Raw genomic sequence first — 26,393 nt, forward strand, 5'->3', positions numbered from 1 at the left:
GATCTGACGCTTTAGGTACAGGAAGGTGTCTGGAGACAGCTGCAGCGGGGGAGATGTTGAAGCTCGGCTGGATGGAGAAATGCTGCCCTGTCCTGTGGGAGGTACAGTAAGAACCTCCTCCTCAGCTTACGCAATCATCTTATCTGAGCTCTTTTTATGGAACACCACACAGTCCTATGGGATGCAACAGGAAGTTCTAGAGTCACAGTTCATAACATGGCCTCAAACTTATAAAACAGAACTTATGAATACTGTTTAAAAGATTATGGTCTGTAAGATTTCTTTTAAAAGTTTGTATTAGGCAAAGATGCATTAAATTGATCAAAAGCGACAGTAAAGACATTTATAATGTTACAGAAGATTTCTATTTCAAATAAATGCTTTTGTTTTGAACTTTCTATTCATCAAAGAACTTTCATCAACAAATATATGGTAAGACAAGACTTAACTGTAAGTTATAGAAGTAGTTTTCATTGTTAGTTCTTGTCAACTTAACAACCACAGCATTAACCAAAACATCAAAACTGACCAAATTTTAAATGAGATTTATATCTTTATCTTGATTTTTTTTTTCATCTTGAAGCTAAAACATCTTGTTTTTCACTGGTGGCCTTTTTCGAAATGCTGTGTTATGTAGTCGTTTGTTTTCACTTTAGACATAGTAACCGTATGCAGATGCAAGATATAGAATAATGTTAGACCTCTTCACTTTTTCTCTTGATCTAATTTTTTCGTCATAGTTCCGTTTAGTAGTTTGGTAGCAAAAAACATAAAAAATACATTGGAAATGCATTTCACTCTAAGTACACAATGTGACATATCTTATACAAATCTTAGTAATGTCTACAACTTACGTGTGTCCATAATAAATGCATAAATGTGTAAAATAAGGTAATTCTTCAACATGACGCAGTGATATGTCATGATGGACAGATGCATTGCAAGCTACTCTGTTGTTGTACAAGATGATGCCTAAGTCAGTACTCTGGCACCTCATAGATTTAAAGTGATAGTTCACCCAAAAATCGTATATTTTTAAAAATTGTATGATATTTTGTGATATTTAGGATATTTTATGATATTTGATATTTTAAAGAATGTTGGTAACCAGTCATTGGATGGCTTTGACTTCCATAGTAGGAAATAAAATACTATGGAAAACAATGGGTGCCATTAACTGTCTGGTTACCAACGTTCTTTAAAATGCCTTATTTTGTGTTCAGAGAACACAAATTTTGTGTACAAAGAAACTCATACAAGTTTGGAACAACATGAGGGTTAGTAAATAACAATATTTTTGGGTGAACTATCCCTTTAACACATTGAATACAGTAATGTGGACAGTCTGTCCTAAAGATGGGATTTAAAAATCGAATTAGGATTGTTTGTAGTGTAATCAAAAGCCCATCTTCCCACCGAGCTGTTCAAGAGCCGTCACCATCTAGACTGCCTCTTTTCTCTGGCATTGTGGTGCTCAGCCACTTGACCACGCTCCAGTGGGAATAGCTTGCCTCTCAAACTAGAGGATGCTGGGAGTAAACAAGGGGCCCTTTCAGAAAGCTCAAATCTGAAGCAGCGGGAGAAGGAAGTGATGTGACTGATGTCCCATCCGATTTCTTTTAAGATTATCAATGAAATAAAAAATGTAAAGTCTTCCCAGATGAGTGGAGGCTGTTAGTAAGGAACTACTCCATTTTAGTGCCAGTGGTTTTGAGATGAAATGCTCAACGAAATCTCTTAACTGAACCCTCTTGCCTTCTTCTTCTTCTTCTTCTTCTTCTTCTTCTTCTTCTTCTTCTTCTTCTTCTTCTTCTTCTTCTTCTTCTTCTTCTTCTTCTTCTTCTTCTTCTTCTTCTTCTTCTTCTTCTTCTTCTTCTTCTTCTTCTTCTTCTTCTTCTTCTTCTTCTTCTTCTTCTTCTTCTTCTTCTTCTTCTTCTTCTTCTTCTTCTTCTTCTTCTTCTTCTTCTTCTTCTTCTTCTTCTTCTTCTTCTTCTTCTTCTTCTTCTTCTTCTTCTTCTTCTTCTTCTTCTTCTTCTTCTTCTTCTTCTTCTTCTTCTTCTTCTTCTTCTTCTTCTTCTTCTTCTTCTTCTTCTTCTTCTTCTTCTTCTTCTTCTTCTTCTTCTTCTTCTTCTTCTTCTTCTTCTTCTTCTTCTTCTTCTTCTTCTTCTTCTTCTTCTTCTTCTTCTTCTTCTTCTTCTTCTTCTTCTTCTTCTTCTTCTTCTTCTTCTTCTTCTTCTTCTTCTTCTTCTTCTTCTTCTTCTTCTTCTTCTTCTTCTTCTTCTTCTTCTTCTTCTTCTTCTTCTTCTTCTTCTTCTTCTTCTTCTTCTTCTTCTTCTTCTTCTTCTTCTTCTTCTTCTTCTTCTTCTTCTTCTTCTTCTTCTTCTTCTTCTTCTTCTTCTTCTTCTTCTTCTTCTTCTTCTTCTTCTTCTTCTTCTTCTTCTTCTTCTTCTTCTTCTTCTTCTTCTTCTTCTTCTTCTTCTTCTTCTTCTTCTTCTTCTTCTTCTTCTTCTTCTTCTTCTTCTTCTTCTTCTTCTTCTTCTTCTTCTTCTTCTTCTTCTTCTTCTTCTTCTTCTTCTTCTTCTTCTTCTTCTTCTTCTTCTTCTTCTTCTTCTTCTTCTTCTTCTTCTTCTTCTTCTTCTAGAGAGTAATGAATTTATCCTGTATGCGGTGAGGAACTCCATCCACCGCTTTGATCTGGCCACAGGTACAGACCAGCCGCTCCCCCTCTCGGGTCTCCATGAGGCGGTGGCGTTGGACTTTGATTATGAGAAGAACTGCCTATACTGGGCTGATATTTCGCTGGACACCATTCAGGTGAATAAACATCTTTTTAGGGATGCACAATATATCGGTTCCATATATTGGTTATTATTGATTGATATTGGAGAATTTGTTATTTATTGTGTTAGCAGATATTGTATATTTAATTGGTGTTCAGTTGATCACATCTATTTCCCCTATTTGTTATATTTAGATGACCTCTGCCTAAAGTTAATCTTTAAAAACACTTATAATTTATTGACACTTTAATGTAATCTTTAAACTGTAAAATAGCAGATCTCAATATCATTATACATTTTTCATGCTGTGCATTATAACGTTGTGATGCCTAAAGCATAAATATTTAAAGCATTTAAAAATTATTTATTTTTACACTTAGTGTCTTATTTTTACTGTATTAAGACATAGTATTTTTAAATTTTAATGTTATATTATAAAATATACTACAACATATTAACATTTCAGTTGTGGTCCATAACAAATAATTATCAGCTTTTTAAAATATTTTCCCCAATTTTATACAATTTTTCATAAAAAAAAAAATATATATATATATATGTATATTTATTTAGAGAAATTTTAAATGCAATTTATAAGCATTTTGTGTGTTTTTGTATAGAGATTGTGTTTGAATGGAAGCTCCGGACAAGAAGTGATTGTCAAAAAGGACCTACAAAACGTGGAGGCGCTGTCATTTGACCCCATCAGCCGGTTGCTGTATTGGGTGGATGCCGGTGCTCAAAAAATTGAGGTAATCAAATGTTAAAACAACTACAGCAACATCAGTTACAGACATTCGTTCATGTAGTCGTCCTCACAGCGTCTCTTGTCCAGGTGTCCAACTCTGAAGGAGACCTGAGACGCACTCTGGTCAACTCTTCAGTGGTGGAACAGCCTCGAGCCCTGACTCTCATGCCAGGAGAGAGGTACGGTGTTCCCATAATCCCCTTTGTTTTCCTTAGCAGTCCTTTTGCTCCCTGAGTACTAAGCTGCATGTGCTGTCTCTCTTAGCCTGATGTTTTGGACAGACTGGGGTGATCGCGCGGCGGGCGTCTACCGCAGCTGGATGGACGGATCAAACATCTCCTGCATCGTGTCCGAGGGAGTTCGCTGGCCCAATGGCATAACGGCAGATGAATCATGGCTGTACTGGACGGAGGCATATGGAGACCGCATTGAAAGAGCAGACTTTAACGGAGGCCACCGCACTGTGGTAATGGAAGGCCTGCCTCATCCTTATGCCATTGCTGTTTTTAAGGTAGGCCCAGTCTTATCACTGCCTGGGAATGTTGCAACTGGTATTCTATCAAACCTTCTTTGATAATCATATACTCATTGTTGAACTGGTCTTTGTTGGTGTAGAATGACCTTTACTGGGATGACTGGTCTAGAATGGGAATCTTCAAAGCACCAAAATCAGGCTCACGAGACAGTGAGATGATAGTGGGCAGACTGACAGGAGTGATGGATCTCAAGATCTTCTACAAGGGAAAGAACAAAGGTCAGTTCTTAAGGAGACACAGTCCTCCTGAAACATATGGAAAATACACCATTAAAGACCGCATGAAAGGGTAATAGCCAGTAGCCTTTAATTTATATAATAGCCCCACAAAACCACACTTGTCAGCTTGTGTTATTGATGAATGCTAAATAAAAACTTTTTTTTTTTAAAAATATATAAATTCCAGTAAATTCCTTAGTGATATTTATAATTGGGCGAGGGGGATTTTTATTGTAGTTCTTGCATTTTAGTGGACAAGAACACAGGGTTATTATCGTTAACTAAAACTAAAACCAAAACCATATAAAAGTTTTTATCACTTAAAATTAAATAAACCTAAATTTCAATAAAAAATATATAAAAAATATATATTTAAAACATATTTTATTATGACAACATTTATCATTTTCATTTAGTTTAAGTACACAAATAACTAAAACTAAATGAACTTGGTTGAGGAGATTCCCCCCCTTCAATGTAAAGCGCTTTGAGTACCCAGAAAAGCGCTATATAAATGTAACAAATTATTATTATTATTAACCGTTGCGTCCTATACCAGGCCTATTTTTCTCGAGTATTTTTAGCAGTAAACTATAACTTTGATGGCCTTAAACCTAACAGACACTAAAAGCCACAGACATCTGTTTTGACAATATAAAAATAGTTCTTTAAAAAAAAATGTTTCTCCCCTGTAGGTCAGAATTCTTGTGTGGATCAGCCATGCAGTCTTCTGTGTCTTCCCCAGCCTGGAAACAAGCATCACTGTGTTTGTCCCGACGGAGTTTCCAGCACCATCCTGCCCTCAGGAGAGCGTCAGTGTCAGTGTCCCAGTGGATACCAGCTCCACAATAATACATGCGTCAAGACAGGTCTGACAGGAACAAAAGTGGCAGATATCTATAGCTCTAAACCATAAATCATTTTTATGAAGTAAGTTTGATTTTATTGATGTTTTTCTGTCTGCTGCCCATCAGAGCACACCTGCTTGCCGAACCAGCACCGCTGCGCTAATGGGAAGTGCATCAGCAGCATCTGGAAGTGTGACAGTGACAACGACTGCGGCGACATGAGTGATGAGCAGGAGTGCCGTGAGTGACATCATCAGCCCCGCCACCTCTGTCTCATATAAAACAACACTAATGTACGGATGTTGAGTTTCATGTCTTTCTCTCTCTGTAGCCTCCACTTCCTGTGACCCTGCGGTTCAGTTCCGCTGTGTGGCCTCAGGTTCCTGCATTCCACTGGCCTTCAAGTGCGACCATGAGGATGACTGTGGAGATAACAGCGACGAGGAGCATTGTGGTATGCGTGTGTTTAGAGCCTGGTGATGTATCCAATATTCAAGATATATCTAAGAGAATTTTGCTGTTGGTATAAAATTAAGTGGTATCGCGATATTTTATTGCTCTTTGTAATTGATCATTAAGTTTCCTTAACAGCGCATTACAGACCAGTTTAGAGACCACGCCCCATCTTGCAAATATGAAAATGTTATGATAAAAAAATATTTATAGTGTCTCTGAATCAGTGTTGTTTTTGTCAACTAAAACTTTAAATAATGTTATTGAAATAAAGCTGAAATAAAATAAAATATAATATACGTAATCGATTTTTATTAATAAAAAAATTGAAATGTTATATGTTTTTAGGTAAAACTGAAACAAAAACATTTAAGCTAAATAGAAATATTTTTCTAAAAACAAAACGACTAATACATAAACCGTAATTAAAATGAAAACTGAAAATAACAGTGCTCTGAATTTAACTCCATTAGCAAAAATTGTTTTAATGTAATTTATTTGTCAACTGTTTGTTTCAGTGAAATAATAAATCTGAATAAAAGATTAATTTGTGAACACTTGAAGTTCAGGGAAGTCTATGTGGTGTATGTTCATGGGAAAAAATTGTACATTTTTATTTTATTAATATTGCTGTTTGTGAGTATAAATGTTTAATTAATATAAATACAAATTGTCTTGATCTGACACGTTGAGCCTGGTCATCGATTGTAGTACCTTGTCCCACTCGCTACAGCACAGAAGCTCTGTTTCAGTCAGCATAGGTTGGCATATTCCCCCACACTCACACCACCAGTTCGTGTTGGCTCTCATCCTCACGTCCTCAGGCTGTTGAGCGATTGCAACCTCCTCCTCCTGTCGTTCTATTTCCAAAGCATGCAGCTCCTCTTCTGAAAACTCTGGTTTCGTAGAGGTATGGTTCTAGATCTTGACTGTCTGAAAAGTCACCCTCTTCATTTCTAACAAAATCCGCCATGTTCATCGCCATTCACTATGTCTACTGTAGGAAAAATAGCCAGCTAATATTTACGACGGTATGTTGACGGAAGTTGGGGGATTTCAGGTGTTGCCTGATATCTCTGTGCCCAAGTAGCAGTGCTTCGCCTGTGCTTCACCTCAATATAGTCCCTATCTCCCTAAGTCAATATCTGCCAAGGAAATCGCCTAGTTTTAATCTGCATTGCTATTTGTACTCGTTGTACTCGTACGCTGGCCACGAGAAGTAATTCGTTTTTGTTTGGATCACTTTTACTCACGACATGTTATCCGGCAACAAAGGATTCCATTCATTTTGCTAAGATAAGCTAGCAGCGGCACTGCCAGAATAAGACAATGCATGCACTGAGACAAAAAAGCGTTTGCCCACCTATCTAAATGTCGGGGAGACGGTGAATGACCGCTATTTCAAAAAACGGTGGCGTGTTCCTTTAATTTTCTAACAAGATTTACGTTTTTCATTAAAGGGATAGTTCACCCAAAAATGAAAATTCTGTCAGTATTTACTCACCCTCATGTTGTTCCAATCCCGTAAGACCTTCGTTCATCTTCGGAACACGAATTAAGATATTTTTGATGAAATCTGAGAGCTGGATCACTCCTCCATACTAGTCCATAGGCTTCTTCAGGGATTGAAACTTGTCAGCCCCGAAAAGTCATTAAAGACATCGTTAAAATAGTCCAAGTGACTACAGTGGCTCAATCTTAAGTTTATCAAGCGACGAGAATACTTTTTGTGCGCAAAAACAAACAAAAATAACGACTTTATTTCAACTATTCATTTCTTTCTCTGTTGGCCTCTAGTCAGTTAACTTAGTATGATTGCGTTGAGCTACGTCACACGTAGGCTCACTATTGGCCGACGTTGGTCATGTGGGTGATGCGTGTGACGTACAACAACAGAAGCTCTACGCTTTTACACTAGTGAACTGACTCGAGGCCCACAGAGAAGGAAATGAATAGTTGAAAGAAAGTCGTTATTTTTGTTTTTTTTGGCGCACAAAAAGTATTCTTGTCATTTGATAAACTTAAGATTGAGCCACTGTAGTCACTTGGACCATTTTAACGATGTCTTTAATGACTTTTCGGGGCTGGCGAGTTTCAATCCCTGAATAAGCCTATGGACTAGTATGGAGGAGCGATCTAGCTCTCAGATTTCATCAAAAATATCTAAATTCATGTTCCGAAGATGAACGAAGGTTTTACGGGATTGGAACAACATGAGGGTGAGTAAATACTGACAGAATTTCCATTTTGGGTGAACTAACCCTTTAAACCTTTTAAATCTATTTGGCAACGCTGGGTGTTTGTTTGTACGGATGCCCTGAACCACAACCACAACAAAATTGAGAATAAAGTCGAATTATTTAGAGAATAAAGTCAAAATATTTAGAGAATCAAGTCAAGATATTTTGAGAATAAAGTCAAGATATTAAGAGAATAAGACTTTTTTTTTAGCTATATTGTGTATGTATGTTTTATCTTGTTCAGTTAAAATAATTTGGATGGAGTGCTCATATTTTATCTGCTTTCTTTTTAGAGTCTCACCAGTGTGGACCGGGAGAGTTCACCTGTGCAAGAGGCGTGTGTATTCGTGACGCATGGCGCTGTGACGGGGACAACGACTGCAGGGACTGGTCAGATGAGGCCAACTGCACTGGTGAGAGAGACTCATTTACACACAGGTGCATAAAATATGCAGTGAAATATGTCACGTATACATACTTAAAGTTTTTTACTTTTCCTCTTTTTGTCTCATAAAGTGGGTCACCACACATGTGAGAGCAGTAGTTTCCAGTGCCACACGGGTCACTGCATTCCTCAGCGCTGGGTGTGTGACGGAGATGATGACTGCCAGGACGGCTCAGACGAGGACCCTACCCAGTGTGGTCAGTCACAAACAGTGCTGTACTCACCTCCCTTGTTTCACTGTTAACTATATGATAATTTTTTTTTAGTAGACAGTGCATTTTTGAACAGCAAATGTTCTGTCAAGCTCCAAAAATAACATAAGTGTCCATACAGTCTCATTTATCATGTAAAGTCTCATGTATGATTCTGTGTAATTTGACATCTATTGGTTTTGTCCGGCAGGGCGTGAAAAGTGCAGCGGGTTCTTGTGCGATAACGGCACGTGCCTGCCCGCTAGTGCTCACTGCAATGGTGTGGAGGACTGTCCAGGGGGCGCTGATGAGCAAAACTGCGGTATGTGCTTCCTTATTTATTTAATTGCAAATGTTTTTTTATGTTGTGTTGTCATTAAAACTAGATAAAGGTAATAATAAGGGTCTGTTCTTACAGGTCCCCTCTGTGCGCACTATATGGAGTTTGTGTGCAGAAACCGAGCGCAGTGTCTGTTCCAGTCTCTGGTGTGTGACGGTACACGACACTGTGCTGATGGATCTGATGAGGACGCAACCTACGCTGGCTGCCGTGAGTCCAACAATTTGCTAACTGAAATGTGATTATTATAAACCGTTCACTAGAGGAATTAGCTAAAAGCCATTTGTGTTCTAACTGAGACTCTATATTTAATATGTTAAGTTAGTGCAATTAATTATAGTAATAAATAAACATTTCATAATGTACGTATTTAATTATGCTCCAAATTTAAATACCTTAAGATATTCCTATTATTGCAATTTAAAATAATTGTTTCCTATTTTAATATATTTTAAAATGTAATTTATTCCTGTGATGGCAAAGCCATTATGTCACATGATCCTTCAGAAGTCATACTAATATGTTGATTTGGTGCTCATAAAACTTATGAGTCTTATTATCAATGTTTAAAACAGTTGTTCTGCTTAATTTTTTTGTGGAAACAGGGATGCTTTGATGGTTAGAGGATTCTTTGATAAACAGAAAGTTAAAAAGAAAAGCATTTATTGAAATATAAATCAGTATAAAAGTCTTTTGAACAATTTACATCATATGAAATTTCTTTAAAAAAATCTTACAGACTCCAAACTTTTGAATGCTTGAGTGTATATTATTAATAAATTGTTATTAAATTATATGTGTATAAAAATAAAGCAATCCACCTACTACTTATGCCACTTTTTGCAATGTTTATTGCTTTTTTCTCATCTGCCACAATTTATTATCTTAACTTATTATCATAATTTATTTATAATATCTCTGCAAGAATATGTACTTACTTTCCATTTAATTTAATTAATCAGCACATCATGTAATTAATATGTTTCCATTTTTAATCAATTGACATTCCTAAACGTGGACTTTGGATAGAATGTAAGTAAATGGATTTGTTCTCTTCTCTTCCACAGCAACTAACCCTGAGTTTGAGAAAACATGTGACAGCTACAACTTCCAGTGTTCCAATGGAATGTGTGTGACCCTCGAGTGGAAGTGTGACGGCATGGACGACTGTGGCGACTACTCGGACGAGGCTAACTGTGGTGAGCAATAACTCCCACACTGATTAAGAGTGCCAAAAGTCAAATTCTAGGTTGAATTTATATGTGTCACGCTACACATTGACTTTATGCTGTTAGAGAGAATTTTGGAGTAAAATAAATCAGTAGGTCCAATCCAGTCAAACCTGGTACTAGTTTCAAACAGTACCATTCTGTGCTTGTTTTCTAATGAGTTTGTGTGTTTTCTGTTTGAGCTTCCCCAACCGAGGAGCCAGGCTGTTCACGTTACTTTCAGTACGAGTGTAAGAACGGCCGCTGTGTGCCTGCCTGGTGGAAGTGTGATGGGGAAAATGACTGCGGTGACTGGTCTGATGAATCTCAATGTTCAGGTACATAATTCAGACCTGTATAGTGTGTTCTATTTAACTTGTTTGTAAAGTGCCAACAAAAGACTCGTGCTCAGTGGATTAATTACAATGAATTATGTTGTGTCTGTGTACAGGTGGCGGATCTCCTCACACACCTGCGCCAGGTCCAGCTACCTGTGCTCCTAATCGTTTCCGCTGTGGTTCTGGCGCGTGTATTGTGAACACCTGGGTGTGTGACGGCTACGCAGATTGTCCTGATGGCAGCGATGAAGTGGGCTGTCCTACAGGTGCCTTCTCTGCTCTTTTCCTAGACAATACCAGGGGTGTCAAACTTTTTATTTCAGAAAGACATGTTCATTTATTATATTGGTTTTATATATTCGTAATATCTTTTTATAGCTTCTACCGATAATGTTTTAGCTTGCATCAATAACATGTTTTAGCTTGCATAAATAAATTAAGCTTTATTTAATTAAACTCTTTTTTTTAATTATGTGACATTCGGCACTCATGTTCATACATGCAAATTCACGCTCTTCAGCTCACACTGGTTCAGTCGGTGATAGGACAGTCCCAGAGCGGCACATTTCATTTTCCCAGAGCTTATAAAATTTACTTGTATACTATATAATACTGTATTAAGTGTTGTCACTCAATAATTTTGTCCCTTGAAAAACATTAATAAATAATTGAGTATCTTTGAGGGCTTTCACAATGGGCATGTTTGCTGCGGTCTGAGTCCGAGCGTGATTGTTCCCGGCTCCCCCCGCCGCATTGGTCTGGTTTCACGCTAAACTTGACTATATCGAACCCTGTTGAATTTGCATCCACCTTACGTCATCACAAACATGCACGGCACATGATAGAAAGCAGGATTTTTTTTATTAATTTGGTGCTATTATGTGCAGCAGAGTGAATCACACTTGGGTTTACTGGATGTGCGTCGCATGAAGGCGGCTTTCTGCTGCTTGCAAAAAAACTGTCTTGAGGAGATTTTGGATTGCGAGTCATTCACTCCATTGTATGTGAAGTTCTCAAAATTTTAAATAAAATAATTCCCAATACCAGATCTCAAGTGAACAAGTATTTGAAAAGCTAGTATATTAATATTTATTCAGTGCTGTGAATGAGATTTATTGAATGGGGAAAAAAAGTACACATTGGGAGACATTTAAATGTAAAATAAGTTTAACCCTTGCCTCTTTTTATGGCTTAATATATTGGGGTCTTGTTTTCTGTCTTTTGCTTAGTCAAAGGCTCTGTGACTCCAGTGGCAACTCTTCCTCCATCGGGCCGCTGCACTAAAGATCAGTTCCTGTGCCTGAAGCCTGCGACCTGTATCGCTGATTGGAAGCGCTGTGACGGACACTCTCACTGCCAGGATGGATCTGATGAGACCAACTGCCGTAAGTGTCGTAACATTGGCACACACCTACTCACTCTTTACTACCGTTTTCCTCATTTTTTTTATTCCTCAGTCTTTAAATCTGAAATAACAAAAACACTGTTACACTGCTTAGCCTCAACCAAAAATGTCTTCTACCGGCAACCTTTTCTTTCTTAACTCTCCGTTATATTTCAGCCACTCATGGTCCGTTGCTCTGTGTGAACGGTACTCTCTGTGCGGATGGCGAGGCCTGCGTGCTGAACAGTGAGAGGTGTGATGGCTTCATAGACTGTTCTGACAAAAGTGACGAGGTTAACTGCACTGGTGAGACGCTGAGAGACGTTCATGTTGTATCTGGGACTGCATTGTACCACAGTAAGACAGTCTGACTGTTCATGCTGATTTACCCTTCTCAGTGGATATGTTGGTGTACAAGATTCAAAATCTACAGTGGAGCGCCAACTTCTCCGGTGCTGTGATGCTCACCTGGTCAAGACCCAAAAATATGCCTACAACATCCTGCTCTTTTGTCATCTACTTCAGGTAAATTTAGCTTTCATCTACACCTGTGGTTATTAAGCTTTTCCAGGTGGTGAACTAAAAATCACAGACCACTTAACCTTTATTTGTTTATGATGTCCCAATTAAGATTTTTGTGCCCCCGATCCGAGTCATTTAATATTGAATATCTGCCGACACCGAGTCCTGATCCAATACTTGTATTCTCTTAGTGTTATGTGCACACTAACCATTATTAAATGGCCATTATTAAAATCAATCAACAACCGTAGACATCAAATATGCGAAACACGGATGTGCGTGTGTGACGCGCTAGAACAGACCTAGGGTCCACATGGGTCAATAACTAAGGTTGTATTTGTTTTATTTTATAGGCAGGTGGGTGTCCAGCAGTGGACGTCTATGGACACTAACAGCAATAAGGGCAGTGCCGTTTTGACCGTGTTGATGCCGGACACCACCTACCAGGTGAAGGTTCAGACTCAGTGTCTCAGCAAACAGCACAGGACCAATGAAATTCTCACACTACGCACACCAGAAGGATGTAAGTCTACATTAGCAGCACTAAAATCACTCATAGAACAACTCAGATTTACATGGAAGGGATATGTTTTGTCTTCTGCTGCTTCATTGTGTCTGATGTTTGTGTTTGTATGGCAGTGCCGGACCCTCCTCAGGGTCTGCAGCTGAGCTGTGACAATGCTGAGGACGGGACAGTACTGTGTTCCTGGAACCCTCCTGATAAAACGCATGGACTCATCAGGGAGTATATTGTGAGGAAGATGCCTTCAGTTCTTTATAGCATTTATCAAGTACTTGCATCTTACTGGCTGTGTGTGTTGTGCAGGTGGAGTGCAGTGAAAAGGACAGCGCAGAGTGGTTTTCCCAGCGTAGCACTAGCACCAGTGCAGAAGTGAAGAACCTGCAGCCCAGCTTGCTCTACAGATTTAGGGTGAGACACTCGAGAACTTGCATTCAATCGTTTTGTGAGAACTTCCGTTGATGATAGATGATCTAGATAACGTCATCTAACCTGTGTTCATCTGTTGATTCTCAGGTGGCTGCCGTCACAAGCAGAGGTGTGGGAAACTGGACAGAAATTAAATCCATAGTTCCTCAAAAAGGTAAGGAAAATATATAAAAGCGATCTTCACAGAAGAGTGCTGACTCCCCCTGCTGGACATGTTTTATCTTATCCACCTTTTTCTTGAGCGAAAGATGTGCACATGATGGATTCTAACTAACTGTTTGTAAGCTGTCCTGTTCCAGTCTCCAGAGGAAGTTAACCCGTGTTAAAACGTGGTAAAAAAAGAAAAATTGAAGTACTTCAACTGAAACCACAAGGCCATATGCCTTGCATTTTATGTCAAAGACTGACAAGAGAAAACGACCACGGCTTGCAGCACTTGAGTTAAAATACTCCCCATAAAAGTTATATGCGTGTTGATCATTTTGAAGAACAAAACAACCCGAACTTCACCGATCGGGAGCTGTATGTAGGATATGAGCGTCCATCTGTTTTCAATGTAGATTCATGTCATCTACGCACTCATTAAACTTTGACGGGTGAGGCACTGACAAAATGCGGTCATTACGACACTGTAAAGTGATGGCACTATGAAGCCATGTGCTTTTTTAAATAATTTTCATAGGTTTAATGTTGCATTGTCAGTTTGTAAAATACGCTAATAAAACTAGTAAAACCGGAGACTGAAAATGCAAAGGATAAATCCGCTGCGAGCCGGGCGAGACTTCCATGGAAAAAGGAAAAAGGTGGATAGGATGGTTGGAACAGATTGAGTGTCATGTAAACTCCCATTTCAGCATAAATATAAACAGGTCAATATGTATCTGTAATTTAATATCACTGGAAATGTCATGTGATATCATGAATAATAATGAGACAGGGCTTTTTCAAAGGATAAGAACAGACAGTCTCATAAATGATTGAGGCTTTAAAAATAACAGATACTAACATTTAATTAAAAATAAAGGATTTTAACATGATATTTTCAGATTAACACTGACTTTTTAGCATCATTACTCCAGTCTTCACTGTCACATGATCCTTTAGAAATCATTCTAATGTGCTAATTTGCTGCTCAAGAAACATTTCTTATTATTATCAATGTTGAAAAAAGTTGTGCTGATTAACATTTTTGTGGAAATTATACATTTTTAGAATGACTGAATAGAAAGAACATCATTTATTTTAAATATAAATCTTTGTATCATTATAAATGTCTTTACTGTCACTTTCAGTGATTAATGATCAATTTGATGCATCCTTGCTGAATAGAAGGAGAAAAAAAAACATACTGAACTAAACCTTTAAATAGTTGCACATCTGTTTATAAGGATTAGTGGTATGATCAAAGTCTTATCCTACAAGATCTTTTCACATTATATCACTATATCTCAATGATCTTGTCAGAGTAGACTGGTGACTATGTATTTCGATACATGTTTTATATATTGCATAAACATCTAGTTGTATCTATCTTAATGTTTTGTCAAAAAAACAATGAAGTGTTTCATGACTCTTTAATAATGTGTCTTTCAGCTCTCTCTCCTCCTAATGTCGCGATCACCAGCATCACAGAAGACTCAATGACTTTGTCAATCACCAATAACTATAAAGTCCAGGTTGGTCAGATTGTTTTTTTCTCTGTGTGGGGTTTATGTTATGACCTCCTTGGAATGTAAGAATAATATTGATCTCTCTCTTTCTCTCTCTTGTAGGTGAAGCACTACATTGTCGTTATTTCGTGGGTATTTGATGAACATGTGAAGGAGAGCTGGAATTACACTGTCTCAGGAACATTGAATGGTAAAACACTTCACAGTCATCAAACATCCTGTCAGTGTTTCTGGAAGAAGATACAATGTGTGTGCTCTTTTCTGTATAGCCACGAACCTGACAGCAGGGATAGTGTATGAGGTGGCGGTCTGGGCTCACACGGATAATGGAGACAGTCCCACTGCCCTGTCCCGCCAGCAGACCAAAGGCACAAGACCTGCCGAGCCGTCACTAAAGGCCAGAGCGCTCAACCAGACCGCTGTAGATTGCAACTGGACCGGCCCTCAAGCTGAGGTGAGACTAACTCATAAACACTTAATAATGCTCATAAAAGTGTGCGGTCACATTTATAGGTGAAACTTTAAGGCCGAAATCGTAATTTCAATAGGAATTTGTGCTTTCGGGAATTTCGCGTGAGGGTGAAAAAGTTCACTATGTAGATTCCGCTTGTAATGTTCAAGGTTGTCATATGAAGTCAAACTATTGAGTTTGCTCACTTTTAATTAAAAGTTTTTACTTTTACACGTATTAGCTCCAAATTCAAACAAGCTTTGTGTTAGAGCTGCACGATTCTTAAAAAAAAAAAAAAGAGATCACGATTACCCCAGGATTCTAAATAGACAAACAAAATAACGTAAATTACTAGAGGTTCTGACTAAATATTATTTGCTGCAGTCTATATAAAAATATTTAATCAATTTGAATTAAAAACATGTTTTACCTGTTTGAATGAACGATTCAATCATAAAGACTTCACTTGTTTCATTACTGGATGAATCAGCGATTTTAAACGAATTACTTGAATGAACCAACGATCCAATGACAAATACATTTTTAACATTCACTTGTCGCCACTAGTGGTGTAACGATGTAGTTAATACAATCTATGTAAGTGTCAAGTTACGTTCAAAAGGTGATTTACTCTATATTGAGACATCGGTGTTTATTATCCGAACTATAAACTTTTATCCCAGTACTTCTGTGATAAATTGAATTATTGTAACAGAAATAATGTTACTGTGTTATGTGAAAAGTCTGTTTGTGAAGCTGTTTCATACCTATACAGGACAACTGCAGGCAGCGCCAACGCAGATTTGAATGTTCGCTGTTTTATCGTACTTCTCCAAGGTTTAATGGACATAGTCCAATCGGTAACGCTTCATTTTACAGTCCTGTTTCCCAAGTACATACTATGTACTTATTATAGTAATTACAATAACTGGGTAATAACTAGGTACTAACCCTGAACCTACCCCTAAACCTAACCTTAACCCATGTACTTACCTTATATTACCCAGTACTTTCTTAGGTAAGTACACTGTAATTACACGCAAGTTAACGCACTGTAAAATTAAGCGTTATTACCCAGTACTTTCTTAGGTAAGTACACACTGTACGTACACGTAAGTTAACGTACTGTAAAATAAAGCGTTTCCGTCGAATCATTGTCATTTAGGAATAAGATTGCGTGGTTTGAATCTTTTAACGATTAATCATGCAGCTCTACTTTGTGTATTTAAAAGTATGAAAAGAAAAGAAAACTTATTTAAATTTAAAGATTTAAATTATCACTTGAGGAAGATTTCCTCAAGCAGATTTTGCAACCGGTTTAGTCACGCAAATTCGCAACGTTGACTAATACAAAGCTGCTTGGTTAGAAAGTGGCTTCTGTGTGAGCTTTTGCTTCATACATTACTACACTATTAGCAATAGATAATGGACCTTTTTTGCTGAAATTTCGCTAATGTGACCAGACTGTTGAGCTGAAAAAAGGGCTAGTGAGACACCATCTTCTGTTTTCGCAGGTGTATGGAGTGTTCTACGCCACCTCCTTCCTGGATCTGTACCGCAGACCTCACAGGGTGAATACCACCGCCACCAGTCTGACTGTGATCGTTGACAGCGACGAGCAATACCTCTTCCTGGTTAGTATCCACCCTCACTTTGAAGATCCGATTTTGGCACCATGATGTCCAGATGAAATGACTATGTGTGTGTTGTTCAGGTGAGGGTGATCTCTCCTTACATGGGTCCTCCATCAGACTTTGCTGTAGTGAAGATGATCCCAAACGAGCGACTTCCACCTCGAAACCTGCACAAAGTGCGAGTGGATAAGACGCAGGCCACTCTTAAGTGGCAGCCGCCATTCGATTCTCCCAGCAGTCCTTTGGTATGAAAACAGTCAATGTAAATGTTTTCATAATTTAGTTATGTCGGGTGCGGGTGTTTCAAGCATCTTTGTCTATATATCAGACGTATGCAGTGCATGTGAGAGATACGGTTCGTAAAACGGAGCAGGACTATAAGGTGAACACTCAGAACAACACGGTGGAGTACACGCTGAAGGGTCTGGAGCCTGGAGGACGCTACATCATCACCATCAGGCTGCTCAACATGAGCAAAGAGGCCAGCTACACACTCAACACGGGTAGAGTCATCTCTTTTCTTGCCTGAAACATTGTAAAACATCATAAAAAAGGTCATGGGTGCCTGAAGGATTTCATCTGTCGGTACACACAGAGAGGGTGTTTTTTGGCAAAAACAAATGCAAACGCATTTGGCCAATTCACAGAAAGAACTGACTCAAAAAAGGTTCAGTCGACATAAATACAGGACACGCATAACTGCTGAAACTCAATTAACACAATTCTCACAGAAACCGTTTCCTAGGTCAATCGGAGCGCTCATATTACAGCGCGTACTGCCGGTATGAGAGGCAATCATATAATGTGGCACAAAGTGATGTGCCTGCAACCCCTTCAGCCCACGATGTAGCAGAGCCTGCGTTTATAACACAATTTCTTCATTATAAAAATATCAAGGACACACATTTTCATTAACTTTTTTTTTTAACCAAATCCTCCATTCCCATCACTACACAACCGTTCAGAAGTTTAAGGCCGGTAAAAGTTTTATTGTTTTTGACAGATGCCTTTTCTGCTCACCATGGCTGCATTTATTTGATCAAAATACTGTAAAAACAGTAATATTGTGAAATATTATTAGAATTTAAAATAAATGTTTTCTGTTTAAATATACTTTAAATTGTAATTTATTTCTGTGATGACAAAGCTGCATTTTCAGCTTTATTACTCCAGTGTTCAGTGTCATGATCCTTCAGAAATTATTCTAACATGCTGATTTGCTGCTTAAGAAACATTTCTTATTATCAATGTTGAAAACAGTTGTGCTGCTTAATATATTTATTATTTTATGATTAGAAAGTTAATAAGAACAGTATTTATTTTAAATATAAATCTTTTGTAACATCATAAATGTATTTACTGTTACTTTTGATCAGTTTAATGCATATTTGCTAAATAAAAGTATGAATTTCTTAAAAAAAACAAAAAAAATACCTACTCAATAAGGCAAACTTTTATTTATGCTAGAAGTAAAAATTGTATTTCATGCTGGGTTTTTTTTTTTGTGTGTTGTTTTGCTTTAACCCTATACTGTATTTATCCATTCCACGCAGTTTCTCTGCCTGCACCTGAGGCCCTCAAAATCTTAGAAGAACAGGATCATGTGTTCCTCTTCTGGAAGAGCCTGGCTGTGAAGGACCGGACCTTCAATGAAAGCAGGGTTAGAAACCACCTTTTAAGTCCACATAAAATCCACAATTAACATTCCTGGTTTTATTGTGCATGATTTTCAAACTTCTTTACTATTTGGCTTTTTCCATTTCCTTGTTTTGGTTGGCTTCACTAATGATCGCTTGACTCTTCAGGGCTATGAGGTGTATGTGCATGACAGTGTCACCAACTACACTATGTGTCTGGGTAACACAACGGAGACGTTCTTCAGAATCAACAGCTTGTTGGTGGGCCATAACTACACGTTCTCAGTGCGTGCGCGCTGCCTGCTGAACAACCAGCTGTGTGGAGAGACGGCCGTGCTGTTATATGACGAACTGGGCAAAGCAGCAGGCATGAGCTTTTACACACTTAACAATTTTGCTTGTATATGTGTGGCTATTTGTTTGGCCAGACGTTGATCCTGACACACATTTGTCATTGTTCAGGGCCGAATGATGCCAAATCTCAGTCGGGTAAATCTGAAGACATGGCGGCGGTGGTTGTTCCAGTGTTGTTCCTGCTGTTGGTGGGTGTGTGTGGAGGCCTGGTGGTGCTTTATCTCAGACACCGTCGGCTACAGCACAACTTCACCGCCTTCGCTAACAGCCACTACAACTCTCGGCTGGGCTCTGCCATTTTCTCCTCAGGAGATGAGCTGGGTAAGACCAGCCTGAGTCCTACCTTTCATGAAATCTGTATTTTGCTTCAGTGTACTTCAGAGAAGTGTAATTTACTGTAGTTAACTTCTCTTCTGTTTAGTTCAGTTAGCTTCAATGCCGTTCACTTCAGTTCACTACACTCCATTTTATATCAATTTAGCTCAGTTGTTTTTCTGTTTACTTGCGTTTAGATCCGTTTACCATTTTATTTCAGTTCAATTTGGCTCAGTAAACTTCAAGTTCACTTCATTTCAGTTCAGCTCAACTGACTTAAGTTCACTTGTGTTTAAATCTGTTGACTTTATTTTAGTTCTGTTGACTTCAGTTTAGTTTAGTACACTTGGGTTTAGCTCAGTTGACTTTTATTCTCTTCATTTTTGTTCAGTTCACTATAATTCAGTTTAGCTCAGTTGCCTTAATTTTAATTCACTTAATTTTAATTCAGTTTAGCTCAGTTGTCTTCAGTTCCATTTATTTAGTTCAGTTCACTTGAATTGAGTTTATTTCAATTTGGTTTACTTGAGTTGTTTACTTCAATTCAGGTCAGTTTACTTCAGGTTATTTAATTTCACTTAAATTAGTTTTAATTTCAGTTCAATTAAATTCTATCATTTCAATTCAGTTTACTTCATTTGAGTTTGCTTATATGTAATTTAATTTCCATTTAGTTCACTTCAGTACTTTCTTACACTGTATTCAGTTTAGTTCAGTTGCATTTACTTGATTTCAATTCATCAATTCAGTTCTGGTCCCTTTTAAATAAGTTCAGGTCACATAAATAATGTTTATTTCACTTCAGCTCACTTTATGAAGCACAAAGGTTTACATGCTAAAAGCTGAATTCAATAAGAGTTTTGATCACTTCAATTCAGCGTAGTTCAGGTCACTTTCAATTAGCATCAGGTCACATGAATTATGTTCACTTCTGCTCACTTTATTAAGTGCACAAACTTTTCCACACTGTAAAAATGAGCTGCTAATGTTGTTTCTTTGTTCCCTCTCTTCTGAAGGTGACGATGATGAAGACGCTCCTATGATCAGTGGCTTTTCAGATGACGTTCCCATGGTGATTGCATAGCTGGACAACTCTTTCTCTCCTCCTCCTTCACTTTCCACTCCATTTCCTCATCATGTTTTCTTACGTGCCCATCCGGCACACCTTCAAGCTGCAGAGCTCCCTTCCTCTTGACTCACCGTTACTTAGAAAAACGCTGGATTTATGTTTCTGGACCCCGAGGAAGAAAAGAAAGCATGGAGCGAAAGAGATATTTTTAAATATAAGATGCACTTTTTTCGGATGCGCAATAACTTATTTTTTATATATAATATATGTGGGTATTGGACTTTGTAGGCATTAACTGAATCAAACTGTGAAGGAGTTTGTCAGCTGATCAGCAGACTTACTAAACAGGAAACAGACCCTCATTGTACAAACTCTCACACGAGCATAACATTTGCTTTAAGCCAAAACAAGTATGTAGATATGGGTACATCAGTGCAAAAATTCACAAAAGAAAAAACTAGAAAGCAAACCTCATATGTATACAGATGAAATTGGACCAATGAATGCTGATAAAAAGGGAAGGCGGTACGTAGGCTCTTGACAGTAAATTGCACAGGATCCGATTTTTTTGTTGCATACTGTATGCTCGATTTGTGTCACTTTGTCAGTCAGTAGGCCTGCATTTGTCCATGGTACCTTGTTTACACTTTGTATCCATTTCTTAATTTCCTTGCTGGGCAATAGGTTTAAAATTCTCTCTGCTCTTTGAAAATGTGAAAATTGTTACCTATTTTGGTTTTTATCAGCTATTTTCAGTAAAGAATGACCAAAATTAAGACAATATAGGTTATTAGTGTAGTTCACATTAAGTCATATGCTCAGTCCATAAAAATTGCTTGTTCACTGTCTGCTTTTTTCCTTTGATTTATCCTACGCATTTTATCTAGCAAAGAATATTACTGCATATCCTGTGTGCTGCCATGGTTTTAGTCCTTTAGTGTTCTCAGGGAACTGGGTTAATGTAGATGTACCAGCGATATCAGTCACACTGCCACAGGCAGTGCAGCGTGTTTAATTCTGAGACTATTGTGCTGTACAGTAGTTCCATATTGCAGTGAAGCCTGTGCAGCTCTTCTCTGAGCGAACCAGAAGGCTTCATCTTACGTTGTCTCTTGTGCCAAGCTTAAGAAAAGCAGAGGGTAGCGCAGACGTCTTGCCTTCCCGAACAGTTGTGAAGAGGTTCATGTGTTAAATCCATGTTTAATTTTAACTGAATTGTGGGTGTTGCTTAAAGATTTGTTTATGAATGTATTTTTTTCTTCCTTTTTTTGTATCTTGTATTGAGTTGATCAGAAAAAAAGGAAAATGGTTACGGTCTACCCCCTGCTTCTTTGTGTTCAAGGATTTTAAATGAGGTTTATGGCCAGTTTACATTAAATGCTTGTGGTCATTATTAATGATACTCTCTCCCATTGTTAATTGGCATTAAACAAAACTGTTCAGTTGGTAGATGCGGCTGTTTTTAGTAAAATTGTGTTTCTTTCAGTACCACATTGCCTTATTACAACACACTGAGTAAAGTATGTAGCAGTATGTCAATGTGATTACACATGCACACGCTCACAGAAAATGTAAACGAGTAGAAAGATGAAAATTGTATAAAGACAGGAATAGTGCGATAGGAAATGTGTGTATCGACATATTGTGAATTACCACTGTATAATGTTTTAAAAGTTCCAGTGCAGCACTTGTGTGAATCCTGAGCCACCATTTTTTATTTTGTCTTGTTCGTATTCTTTACTCGCAACCATTTGTGGCGATATTTGTCATGCCCAGTTTGAAACCCATTTGTTTTTTTTGGTCAAGATCTAAACATTTTTACATAGCAGTGACGTTGGACACCGCCATGTTTAAATATTTAATCTTGCCTGCCTACTGAGGGTTTTAAAGATAAGAAAAATTTAAGTGGTACAGTATGAGATGTTTTATGAACCACTTATGATGAAATAAATGTGGAAAATGTTCAATCTGACTTCTCTTGCTTTGTGTAACTCGATGTGTTTATAATCACGCTCTTGCAAACTATTATGACTCCAACTTTCAGGGAAATTGATGTGTATATATAATTATATATATATATATATATATATATATATATATATAATTAAGACTGAAATTGTTGGAAAGCTTAGTGATGGTGACGTTGAAGTCATACGACTGGTGTTTAGCTTTTGCCTTCTGCTGGTTTTCACTTCAAAATTAATAAAGGTTGTGTTAATTTGTGAAGAACATCATGATGAACAAAACAAGTAAGAATCATAAGCTTTTGTTTAAGTCACATACCTTATTTTCTGCAAAAACCCAAACGCCAATGGCAATGGGAAAAAATCCCATTGGGTTTTTGTCGAGAGAAACAGGGTGATGCTACCTTCTGGGTTGGCTTACAAAATATCACCCCTGCACCTCTCAATAGCAAACCACAACGACCCAACGGAATCAATTGCCAATGGAAAAAATCAAGAAAATATGATCGGCTGAAATGCCGACTTTAATGTGCACGTGTGAACAAGTAAACTTGCTGTAATTAAGGAATAATTAGGAATCTAACGAAAAATCGACTCAAATCAACTTATTTTTTCTTGATGACACATTTTCAGAAATTACTTTTATTTCATATGTAAACCTAAAGAAAACAGTTGCCTAATTTCCCGGCCACATCAGCTTCTGGCCCTTTTGCCCGGTGTTTATTGATGTGTGGGCTTTATTTGAACCACAATTAGACATGTTTATAGAGGTAGGATGTCTTTATGTGCGGCGTGTTCCTGTCTCTGTTTATTTGAACTTGTCACCCATTATTTATCCTCACATCAAACTCCTCCAGCACAGATGTTGCGTTCGTGACGTCACGGTGAGCGCGCAGCTCGCGGTTTCACAGCTGAACGCTTCAGAGAGCGTTTACTCAATGAGCTGCTCTCTTTAACCTGTCTTTGTCAGAACAATTCAGCTCTGAGTAATTAAACATGCATGTGCTTAAATAGTGACTGATTGTAGATCATGAGGGCCATTTTTTTCCATCGTTGTGAATGCTTAAACCAGTAGGCTATCCAAAATATATTAGGCTATATATTTATTTTTGGATTTAAATATAGTCCTTCAGGCATTCAGACAGCTGATTTGGGTTCTAGAATGAGTTTAGCATGTGACAATGACAGAGTAACAATACAAAAGCAAATTACATGAAATGTTTTTAAAATTGGGACTGAATGCTGCAGCTTCCCTTATCCGCCAGCAGATGTCTCTCATGTCTCAGTTTACTTTTCACCTACACGCAAATGTACTGTCCTGGCTCACTGTACTGTTATTCCTTCTGTTTGGTGAGAACAACTATACCAACAGAAGACATATAATTAACTGTTTCAATAGGAGTATGAACCTTTGTGTGAACCAGTCTGTTCTATTCTGTTTATACAAATTACACAATTATTCGTAGCTAGACAATTAAATAGAGACATAATGAAAAAGAGAGAAAGCATAACGTCTTCATTTATGAACATTTGCACAGATATGCATATTTTTCTATATTTCAACCAAATTTGTAAATGACTGACATTCTTTTATTTTTAAATTTAGTATTGCCTGTATAATATATTTACCAACAGTAAACAGATTATTTTTTTAAATTCTGATTTGACATTTAATATTTTTTAAACTTAAAAAAAAAGCTGTTTGCTTTCTGTTAGAAAACTCAAACTCTTGAAATATTTCTAAGCTGGTGATTTTTAGCAGATTTCCATTGATGCTACACTGTCAGCGTAATGTAGTGGCTTCTTTGATGTTTGTAATGGGAAGCTAATTGATGTGAGCTGTCTTGTGTGTACAGATAAGGACTGTTAAGTTTTACAATGCCAAAGCTGCACTGGGACGAACAATTACATGAGGTCAATGTGGTAATGGATCTGTGTCTTTAGAGAAAAGGTCAGACAGAAAGGTCCAGGTGTAAAAATAGATCCTCTGAAAAAGTGGAAATGACTCTTGTTTTCTGTTTCTGCTTAAATGTTGACACTTAAAGGGTTAGTTCACCCAAAAATGGTGAAAACTTTTCATAATTAATGAAAATTATGTTAATTAATTACTTGCCCTCATGCCATTCCAATCCTGTTAGATATTGTTTTTTGCGCAAAAAAAGACTCATAAAATTAAACCGCTGGAATCACATGGATTATTTTTATAATGTCTTTACTACCTTTCTGGGCCTTGAAATTGGTAGTTCCATAGCTGTCAACGGAGGGACAGAAAGCTCTCCGATTTCATTAAAAATGTCTTCATTTGTGTTATGAACGTGAACGGTAATCTTACAGGTTTGGAACGACATGAGGGTGAACTATCCCTTTAAAATGTTGTTGATTTTACTGTGCATTGTTTTTGTTTTCAGAAATAACTGTATAAATGTATTTAGAAATAACTATATGATTATGAACAACAATCAGGACAGAAGGATCATAAAGATGACTAGACATTACATTTAAAAGGATACACCAGCAGTGGGTGCACCAGCACCAGCACAAAACACGCTGTTTTCCTTCCACTTCATCTGCTTTTTCCTTTGCTTGTTTGGCCACTTTTCGACTGGGGGAAAAGAAAATCGCCTTTCTTAGAGTGCAGATCGTGTTTTAAGACTTCAGCTTTCATCCTTTCATTAGAGATACTCTATAATATGTGTTTGATCTGAGGCTAAACAATGCCACAACTAAAAAATGAACAACAAAAAAGTATCTATTTATGAAAACAGATCTAAGATATTTTTAGGATTTGAGAGATGTAACCTTTGCACTAAATCATGAATATTGTATGATTTATTTTTAATGGAGTTTATTTGAATTTATTTAATTAATGAATTATTATTATTTACTTTTTTTGCTTAAATGTTGTAAAAAGTTCATCTAGGCCTATGCAAACCATTTTAATATTTTAATCTACAGAGAATTTAAAAATGAATAATAATGATTATTATATTATTTACTGTTGTTTATCTGTTATACCTATAACATTTTATATAACATTAAAAAAATGTTATATTTAATTTTTCCTAGAGACAGAGAGAAAGCATAATGTCTTAATTTATGAACATTTGCACAGATATGCCTATTTTTCTATATTTCAACCAAATTTGTAAATGACTGACATTTTTTTTTTTACATTTAGTATTACCTGTATAATACCTTTACCAACAGTAAAAATATATATTTTTTAAATTCTGATTTGACATTTAATATTTTTTTAACTTAAAAAAAGGTTTATTAGCTGACAAGCTGTTTGCTTTCTGTGATCTCTTTTATTGAATTTATTTGTTATGATATTTAATTTTTCCTAAGTTATGTTTATTACCAGATGAGTTGTTTTTGGTTTTATCAAATGTTGTTAAAAAAATATTATATGATAGAATTTTAAAATGCTTATTACTGACAGCAGTTATTACTCAAAATGCATCATTTTTGCACACCATTTCAATTACTTTTAATTAAACAATTGAATGTACTTTTATATAAAATATTATATTTTAATGTTCAAAATTGGAGAAAAGAAATGCAGAAATGATATTGCAGAAATGAAGCACCTGTTCAGATTTACTGCTGGTTGGTCTTTCCACAGGTCTGACAGTGTGTGTGCCTGTATGTGTCCTGTGTTTGTGTGCTCAGCATCCAATCCTTCCATAAAACACCAGGCGCCTCTTGAACCGCATGCTCCTAGAGGTGAAAGGTCACCAGGCAGGTGGCAGAAGAAAGGTCAAGGGCAGGTCTGGCACAAGAAGTTACCAAGTAAGTCGCATAGGGCTAATTTGTAGGAGACCTTCTGTGTTATGTCAGTTTAAGTGGTTCTGGAAAAAGTTTTTTTTCTTTTACATTTTCAAATCTAAATCTAAATTACTTTTAGTGTTTCTGACAGGAATTTGGCCCTTCGTCTCACGGGCCATGACTTCCCTCTGTGCCTAGTGCTGGAGGCAGTTGTTCTCGGCTCAAGAGCGATATAACTTCCTTGACCCTTTCATATAAATTCTTGTGATTGGGAGCTCTGCTGTCACAACTCCAAATAAGGGGCATTAAGTGCAAGTCTGAAAGGATTTGG

General features: G+C 37.3%; 1 protein-coding gene across 1 annotated transcript in view; it reads left to right on the top strand.

The window, feature by feature from the left end:
• Positions 1-22,297, top strand: part of sorl1 (sortilin-related receptor, L(DLR class) A repeats containing) — a 55,751-nt gene extending 33,454 nt beyond the window's left edge. Inside the window, exons 16-48 of the mRNA XM_077208548.1 lie at positions 16-101; positions 2,642-2,814; positions 3,401-3,532; positions 3,616-3,707; positions 3,793-4,039; positions 4,144-4,282; positions 4,978-5,151; positions 5,257-5,370; positions 5,462-5,584; positions 8,117-8,236; positions 8,340-8,465; positions 8,671-8,781; positions 8,878-9,009; positions 9,867-9,998; positions 10,211-10,345; positions 10,459-10,611; positions 11,575-11,730; positions 11,907-12,035; positions 12,128-12,254; positions 12,605-12,774; positions 12,891-13,003; positions 13,078-13,182; positions 13,288-13,354; positions 14,794-14,876; positions 14,973-15,060; positions 15,140-15,324; positions 16,836-16,955; positions 17,036-17,200; positions 17,284-17,458; positions 18,509-18,615; positions 18,761-18,959; positions 19,055-19,267; positions 20,278-22,297. Coding sequence (XP_077064663.1) covers positions 16-101; positions 2,642-2,814; positions 3,401-3,532; positions 3,616-3,707; positions 3,793-4,039; positions 4,144-4,282; positions 4,978-5,151; positions 5,257-5,370; positions 5,462-5,584; positions 8,117-8,236; positions 8,340-8,465; positions 8,671-8,781; positions 8,878-9,009; positions 9,867-9,998; positions 10,211-10,345; positions 10,459-10,611; positions 11,575-11,730; positions 11,907-12,035; positions 12,128-12,254; positions 12,605-12,774; positions 12,891-13,003; positions 13,078-13,182; positions 13,288-13,354; positions 14,794-14,876; positions 14,973-15,060; positions 15,140-15,324; positions 16,836-16,955; positions 17,036-17,200; positions 17,284-17,458; positions 18,509-18,615; positions 18,761-18,959; positions 19,055-19,267; positions 20,278-20,345 — 4,459 coding nt within the window. The 3' untranslated portion in view covers positions 20,346-22,297. The remainder of the gene's footprint in view (positions 1-15; positions 102-2,641; positions 2,815-3,400; positions 3,533-3,615; positions 3,708-3,792; positions 4,040-4,143; positions 4,283-4,977; positions 5,152-5,256; positions 5,371-5,461; positions 5,585-8,116; positions 8,237-8,339; positions 8,466-8,670; positions 8,782-8,877; positions 9,010-9,866; positions 9,999-10,210; positions 10,346-10,458; positions 10,612-11,574; positions 11,731-11,906; positions 12,036-12,127; positions 12,255-12,604; positions 12,775-12,890; positions 13,004-13,077; positions 13,183-13,287; positions 13,355-14,793; positions 14,877-14,972; positions 15,061-15,139; positions 15,325-16,835; positions 16,956-17,035; positions 17,201-17,283; positions 17,459-18,508; positions 18,616-18,760; positions 18,960-19,054; positions 19,268-20,277) is intronic.
• Positions 22,298-26,393: the final 4,096 nt, after the last annotated feature.

Source organism: Siphateles boraxobius, unplaced genomic scaffold (assembly GCF_051911475.1).
Source record: "Siphateles boraxobius isolate OS27281-9 unplaced genomic scaffold, OSU_SipBor_1 6, whole genome shotgun sequence".
In the NCBI taxonomy this organism is placed as follows: domain Eukaryota; kingdom Metazoa; phylum Chordata; class Actinopteri; order Cypriniformes; family Leuciscidae; genus Siphateles; species Siphateles boraxobius.